This window comes from Mastomys coucha, unplaced genomic scaffold, assembly GCF_008632895.1.
Source record: "Mastomys coucha isolate ucsf_1 unplaced genomic scaffold, UCSF_Mcou_1 pScaffold3, whole genome shotgun sequence".
Classification (NCBI taxonomy): Eukaryota; Metazoa; Chordata; class Mammalia; order Rodentia; family Muridae; genus Mastomys; species Mastomys coucha.
The window spans coordinates 51,533,255-51,541,165 of record NW_022196909.1 but is presented as its reverse complement, the minus strand read 5'-3'; the positions used below and the strand labels follow the sequence as shown (position 1 = coordinate 51,541,165).

At 45.7% G+C, this 7,911-nt stretch overlaps 1 protein-coding gene across 1 annotated transcript in view; it reads right to left on the bottom strand.

Annotated features, from left to right (window-relative positions):
- Positions 1-7,647, bottom strand: part of Trim31 (tripartite motif containing 31) — a 13,516-nt gene extending 5,869 nt beyond the window's left edge. Inside the window, exons 1-3 of the mRNA XM_031347294.1 lie at positions 6,985-7,647; positions 5,702-5,797; positions 3,144-3,374 (exon numbers count right to left, since the gene is read on the bottom strand). Coding sequence (XP_031203154.1) covers positions 3,144-3,374; positions 5,702-5,797; positions 6,985-7,398 — 741 coding nt within the window. The 5' untranslated portion in view covers positions 7,399-7,647. The remainder of the gene's footprint in view (positions 1-3,143; positions 3,375-5,701; positions 5,798-6,984) is intronic.
- Positions 7,648-7,911: the final 264 nt, after the last annotated feature.

Genomic DNA, 7,911 nt, shown 5'->3' with positions numbered 1-7,911 from the left:
CTCTCCTCCTCCCTCCCCCTCCTCCTCCTCCATCCCATTCTGGACCACTACCCAAAAAACTCTTGATATAGATGGGACAGTGTTTAAACTTTGAAAGTGAGCAAAGCAAGGAGAGAAGAGGAGACAGATTTTTGCCTCTGATATGGAAACAGGGAGCTCAACTTGGCAGTGTCAGGATAAAGGATGGAGTGGCTCTTCATGGTGAATCTTTAAAGAAAAAACAGACCAGGTGTGGTACTCCCAGTTCTTGGGGTGTCCTATTATTCTCACCTCTATCCCCCCCCCCCCGTTTCATGCTCAGGCTAGCACAAGTTCTGTGTAGCCAAGGATGATAGTCTTGAACTAATGATCCCTCTGTGTCTGACTCCTGAGTGCTTAGAGGACAAGAATGTATCACATCTCTCTCCCAAATTAATTTTTACTATTTCAAAAATAAATTTAAAAACTGAAGCATTGCAAATACCCTTTCACTTAAATACCACTTTACTGATTTTAGTAGAACTAATAACATTTTACTTCCACAATTGATGCTTTAGCATCTAAATGTACAAAAGATCAACCAGAGTTCAAAGATTCAGAACCAAAAAATACTCAAGAATATGAAATATCTCATTAATATGTTTAAGCAGGCTGAGATGATTGTATTTGAAATACTTGGTTAAATAAAATGTTTAAATGTTTTTATTTTATTACATGCACTTTTTCTTTGCACTTTTTGTTTGTTTGTTTGTTTGTTTTTAAGACAGGGTTTCTCTGTGTAGTCCTGGCTGTCCTGGAACTCACTCTGTAGACCAGGCTGGCCTCAAACTCAGAAATCCACCTGCCTCTGCCTCCCAAGTGCTGGGATTAAAGGCATTACCACCACCGCCCGGCTATTTTTTTATTTTTAAATTGTGCATATATGTGTGTCTGTGTGTGAGTTTGTGAAGGTGAGTGCAGGTACCCTACCAGGCCAGAGATATTGGACCTGCTGGAGCTGGAGTTCCAGGTGGAGGTCAGAGGAAACCTTGGGGGATTTAGCCCTGTTTCTCTACCACGTGGGTCTTGGGGATGGAACTTGGGTCCTCAGGTTTGATGGTTTGTTCCTTTGCACAGTGACTCATTTCTCTGGCCTTGAGGTATATTTTTAAGTAACAAATGTGTCCTAGGTTATAGTTCTACACTGTAAGCTGGGTGTAATGGCACATGTTGAAACCTCAGCTCATGAACAGGGAGGTAGGAAGATTCTATGACGTTATCCTTGGTTACATAACAAGAACCTGTTCCAGGCCACCTGGGCTGTAGGAGATCCTGTCTCAAAAACAAGAAAAAGTTCTAAATTTTGTGTGACTCTCTTTCTTTTCCTTCTTTGTTTCATGTGTGTGTGGTGTGTGGAGATGGTGATGGTAGTGGTGGTGTATGTGTGTATGGTGTGGTGTGGTGGTAGAGGAGGAGGAGTGTGTGTGTGTGTGTGTGTGTGTGTGTGTGTGTGTCCCCAGGCTAGCCTTAAACTCCAGTGATCTGGGAAGTCCTTCTACCTTGCTAGAATTACAGATGTGAGATATTATCTAAGTTAGGGTTTCCACTGCTGTGAAGAGACACCATGACCACGGCAACTTTTATAAAGGACAACATTTAATTGGAGCTGACTTGCAGGTTCAGAGGTTCAGTCCATTATCATCAACGTGGAAGCATGGCAGCATCTGGGCAAGTGTGGTGAGGGAGGAGCTAAGAGGTCTACGTCTTGATCTGAAGGCCACTAGGAGAAGACTGACTCTCTCAGGCAGTTAGGATGAGTGTCTCAATGCCCATCCCTACAGTGACACAGTTTCTCCAACAAAGCCACACCTCCTAATGGTGCCACTTCCTGGGCCAAACATATTCAAGTCACCACAGACACCATGCCCAGTTCTTTGAGACAGTCTAGAGCTTCGCTCATGCTAGCCTTGGACTAACAACAATCTTCTTGCCTCAGCATCCTGAGTTCTCAACCTTCCTGATGATGTAACCCTTTAATACAGTTACGGTGACACCAAACCATAAATTATTTTCATTGCTAGTTCATAACTGTACATTTGCTACTGTTATAAATTGTAATGTAAATATTTGATATTTCTGATGATCTTTTGTGACTCCTGTTAAAGGGTTGTTCAACCCCCAATAGGGGTCATGATCCACAGGTTGAGAACCTTTGGGTTAGGTTAAGAAAAGCAGCAGTTGGTGGATTAATTCAGGAAAACGTGATTTAAAAAAAGTACTTTAGGGTTGGTGAGATGGCTCAGCGGGTAAGAGCACTGACTGCTCTTCCGAAGGTCCTGAGTTCAAATCCCAGCAACCACATGGTAGTTCACAACTACCCATAATGAAATCTGACGCCCTCTTCTGGTGTGTCTGAAGACAGCTACAGTGTGCTTATGTATAATAATAAATAAATCTTAAAAAAAATACTTTAAAAATGAAGCTTACGGGGATGGAGAGATGGCTCAGAGGTTAAGAGCACTGACTGCTCTTGCAGAGGTCCTGAGTTCAAATCCCAGCAACCACATGGTGACTCACAACCATCTGTAAAGGGATCTGATGCCCTCTTCTGGTGTGTCTGAAGATCACTACAGTATACTTGTACACATAAAATAAATAAATAAATCTTTTTTTAAAAAAAATGAGGCTTATTAGGAGAAAGGCTGTGATGAGCACTGGGCCTTGGGTGGAAGAACTATAGCAAGAAACACTGCATTATGTCCGAGACAACATGAATGGAGCCTTATGGGGAAGGAGAGGCTGCCCTCTAAAACCTGGAGAGGAGCTTTGTCAAAAGTGATATCTTAACGTAAGAAAGATAAAGGGTCATGGTTGGGATGATGGCGTTGAAGGAAGCTTGAGGAAAATTTCTCTAAAAAAAAAGGAAAGTGTCTGGCTATTATATCCTTTTAGGAAGTAGTAGAACTTTTTGGAAACAGATTTATGGGGCAAAAGACATGGAGGAATCAGGTATTAAGAGCTGTTTGTTAGACCATAATATAACGCAGATTCTTTACTGTCTTTCAGAAAACCTGTGTGTGAGAGAGAGAGAGAGAGACAGAGAGAGAGAGAGAGAGAGAGAGAGAGAGACAGAGAGACAGAGAGACAGAGAGAGACAGAGAGAGATCTATTCACAAAGGACTCACCTTCAGTAGCTCCATGGATGATGACTGCAGCCTTAGTTTCAAGGACTTATTGAGATTCCTTAGGGAGTTCAGCTGCTTCTCTGTCACAGTGACGTATTGTCTCAACTGCTTGGCTCCCTGCTGCTCCAACCAGCCCAGCCTGGTCAGGAGGAAACTCTCTTCCTCATCCAGTCTCTGACGCAGGAGCCTGAATTCCTCAAGGATCTTTAGTCTCTCTAGATCCATCTGGGCCTGGGGATGAAGGCAGGGATGCAGCTATGAGGTGGACACGAGAAGGGTCCTCCAAGCCTCCTTTAAACTCTGGATTCCCATCCTTCTCTTTCCTTCGTGGCAAAGTCTCACTATAAAGCCCCGGGTAGCCCAGAACTCCCTGAGTACAACAGGGTTAGCCCACCTGCCTCTGCCTCATAAGTGCTGGAATTAAGGGCATGCACCACCACCTGGCACCACTCATGCTTTAAGTGTATTTAAAGATTATATACTGAGACCAATTTAAGAAAGCTCCTGGGGCATACCTGTTGGAAAGAGGAGGCAAATACATCAAAGCACTTCCGGTATTCACAGACTTAGGCCGGATGCTATGCTTTCATTTACCATAAGGACGCCAGCCAGGTGTGCTGGTGTGCAACTGTGCAACCTCAGCACTTCAGAAGTACGGGCAGGAGACTCAGGAGGTCAATGCCAGTCTCCATTCAAGGCCAGGCTGAAATACTCGAGCCACTATCTCGACCAACAGACAGACAATCTCACCATTGAAAACCCAGGGTGAGGGTGGAGTTCAGTTGCCTGGCATGCCTGCAGCCCTGAGTTCAATCCTCAGCACTGCATAAATTGGCCAATGCTATTATAGCCCTGGAATCCAGAACTGGGGAAAGGCAAAGGCTTAGAAACTCAAGGATATTCCTTTCTTTTTCTTCTTTTCTTTCCTTATCTTTTTTTTTAAACATGGAATTTTTTTTTGAGATTTATTTATTTATTGTATGTATATGAGTACACTGTAGCTGTACAGATGATTGTGAGCTTTCATGTGGTTGCTAGGAATTGAATTTAGGACCTCTGCTCACTCCAGTTGGCCCTGATCGCTCCGGTCAACCCCACTCACTCCGGTCTGCCCCTCTCGCTCTGGCCCTGTTCACTCTGTCCCAAAGATTTATTTATTATTATACACAAGTACACGGTAGCTGTCTTCAGACGCACCAGAAGAGGTGATCAGACCTCATTACGGATGGTTGTGAGCCACCATGTGGTTGCTAGGATTTGAACTCAATACCTATGGAAGAGGAGTCGGTGGTCTTGCCCGCTGAGCCATCTCACCAGCCCAAGGCTATTCCTTTCTACAGAACAGTTTCTAGCTTGGGCTACATGAGATTCTGTGCCTAGGAGCTGGAGAGATGTCTCAGTTGTTTAGAGCACTTGTTGCTCTTGTAAAGAACTCAGATTCAATTCCCATAACCCATAGGGTAGCTCACTACCATCTTAACTCCAGATCCAGGTTATCTAATGCCCTCTTCTGGTCTCCACAGGTAGGTGCCAGGCATCTACCTGACATACATATTACTTGTAGTCAAATCAGTCATTCATATAAAAATTAGATCAAAAATAAATAAATATAAGACGGTCTTAAATGTCAATGGGAGAAAACCACAAACAAATAAAGGAAAGAAAGAAACAAAGAAAGAAAGAAAAAGAAAGAAGGCTTTTCAGCTTAACTGCCTTCATACTGAATTTTCCGTGGATGCACTGAAAACCAGCCAACCAAATCAACAGCATCTGGGGAGGTGGTGAAGACATCACCAGGAGGGTGGGGACAGCATTTGGGATGTAAACCAACAAACAAATAAATAAAAGAATGCTTTCAACTCTTCCAGAATTCAGTTCCTAGCACCTACGTAGGCCAGCTCACAAATGTCTGTAATTCCAGTTCTTCTGGTCTTTTGCAGTATTCACGTGAATGGCTTTTACTCATGCAGACGCATACATATATACACACATATAAAAATAATTAAAAAAATAAATTCTTTTTTTAAACATGCAAACAAAATCAGGTGGAGATGTTCGCCAATGGCGTCATAGTCTGTTTTTTCTCACTGAGTGAGTCTTTAGTTAGAAAGGGCTTGGGTGAGCCAGCGTGTGGGTGTTCCTTACACAGCCTGCTGTGGGTGGAGGAGCAGAAGATCTCCTGGCACAGCATCCAGGAGCATGGCACAGCATCCAGGCACAGCTAGGGAGCATGGCTTGGAAGCACAGCTCAGGCACCACACACCCTCTGACCTGGCACAGCATCCAGACAGTAGTACTGCACAGCTAGGGAGCATGGCTCAGAAGCACGGCTCAGGCACCACACACCCTCTGCCCTAGCACAGCATCCAGACAGTAGTACTGCACAGCTAGGGAGCATGGCTCAGAAGCATGGCTCAGGCACCACACACCCTCTGCCCTGCCCCTCACCACCACGTCAGCAGGATTTTATTCCAGCTTGGTATTATAAAAAAAAGGCTAGGAGTTGCATCAGCAATGCCTCAGTTTCCCCAGAAATGTTTGGAATGAGCATTTCTTACCCTGAACGTCCAGATTGCCCCTTCACCTCGTTTTTTCTCTTCAATTATTTCCTTGTCCTTTTGCCCCAAATCCTGGGCCTGTGACTCAATCTGCACCTGTAGAGAGAGGGTGCTTCATTCAGGCTCTAACTCTTAGGAGACAGGGAAGATGTCCCAGGGTGCTGATGTCATTATTAGCAGTCCTCCCTGCCCCCCATCTCTCCACAGAACAAGGAGGTGATGGAAAGAAATGGAACTTTAGTAACTTGAGACAATGCTACTAATGATCATTTGGATGGCACTTCGGTATTGTCAGAGGAAGACTTCTCCTCATCTGTTCCACCAAGTTCTTTAAGAGATAGGTTTCATCTTCCTCACAGAGAGGCAAGGCCAGGACCAGCCAGGGGATGGAGCTCTGTGATAGAAGAGCACTGCTTATCTGGATATCTCAGGCTCTGCTTTGTAAATTAGCAGTGGCCAGCTGGGAGAGGAAAAATGATTCCTTGAAGGTTATTAGTAGCCTGATGAGTCTAGACTTGAAGGAGGCCTCCTGAGTTAAACTTTGCATTTAACAAAGAGCACACATGGACTGGCCCATGCTCCCTCGCTACATATGTATCAGAGGACTGCCTTGTCTAGCCTCAGTAGGGGGGGATGCACTCGGTCCTGTGGAGGCTTGATGCTCCAGAGAAGGGGGATGCTAGAGGGGTGAGGTGGGAGTGAGTGGAGGTGAGCACCCTCTTAGAGGCAAAGGGGAGGGAGGATAGGGTGGAAGGATCATGGAGGGGGGACCGGGAAGGGGGACCAGGAAGGGGCAATGTTTGAAATGTAAATAAATAAAATAATTAATAAAAAATTGTGTTTAAAAATTAGTACATTATTAATGGTGTGTGCAAGTTCAGCAGAGTGCCATTGGGTGTGTGTGTGTGTGTGTGTGTGTGTGTGTGTGTGTGTGTGTGTGTGAAGACAGATTTCAGCTGTGTGTTCTCTCCTTTTATCTTGCATGTCCCAGGGATCAAACCAATTTTCTCCTTCTACTATGTGGGTCCTAAGGGTCAAGACCAAGTCTTCTGACTTGGTGGCAGGCACCTTTACCCTCTGGGTCATCTCGCCTGCCCCCAGAGTACTATTCTGATTCTTCTTGGTTACAGACTGGCATTTTCTAGAACTCAGTTCTCTGAGCCCACTGGACCTGGCCTATAAACTCAAGCACAAAGAGTACAGAATGGGTGTCAATCAACTGGAGCATCCCCAGTGAACTCTACTCTGCTGGGCCGGGGACAGAGAAGGGCCCAGGTGCCTACCTTGTAGTTCTGGGCAGCCTCATCTATCAAGGTGACATCGTGGGGTTTGTGGTCCTTGGAGTCACGACACACCACACAGAGGAACGCCCCATCCTGCTCGCAGAAGTAATGTAGCTTTTCCTTGTGCCTCTTACATCTGGAGTCATCCTTTTCCGGTTGGATGTCAGCCGGATCCATAGTCTGGATCTTCTCTGCAAGACTAGCCAGCAGCTTATTGGGCCTGAACGCATTCTTCCTCACAGAGAGTTTGCAGAGCGGACACCGGATACTTTCTGACATTTTCCCCACCTGACTGATACACTGCAGGCAGAAGTTGTGCCCACAGTCAATGGTGACAGGATCTTGTAGAATTTCCATGCAGATGGGGCAGGTCACATCCTCCTGCAGTTGGCTGGCCAGCGGTTGGCCTGCCATGATGGAACAAGTAGGGCTAACCTAAGATGTGAAAGTCCAGAAATCCAAGGCAGACACTGGTGCTGGGAAGGGAGAAGGAAACGGGAGGCAGAGGTTGGAGAATATCCCAATGAGAGGATTGGAGGAGGGCGAGGGCGAGGGGAGAGGAGGGTTAAGTGAATAATGACAGAAAAGAGTCAGAGGTAAATGGGGAATATTCTAAAGAGAAGGAAACAGATGGTCAGTCCTCCCTCACTGTCTCTGAAGAACAAACAGATACTGAGCGTGCCTGCTGCCTATAAAGCAGAGCAGGGCTTCCTGGACCTTGAACTAATCAAGCGTATCTTTCCGAAGCAGTTTCAGAGAACAGAAAGACGAAGTGTCAAAGTCCACTCAGGTGCATTCAGGGAGTGGAGCTGATCCCTGACAGCCCTAGGAAGGCGTGTTACCACCCCAGCAGATCTCTCACTCCCCAGCCCTGTCTTCTGCTGGGTATTCCTTCCTGTCTGTCTCTGGCACCCCGGCATCTTTGAG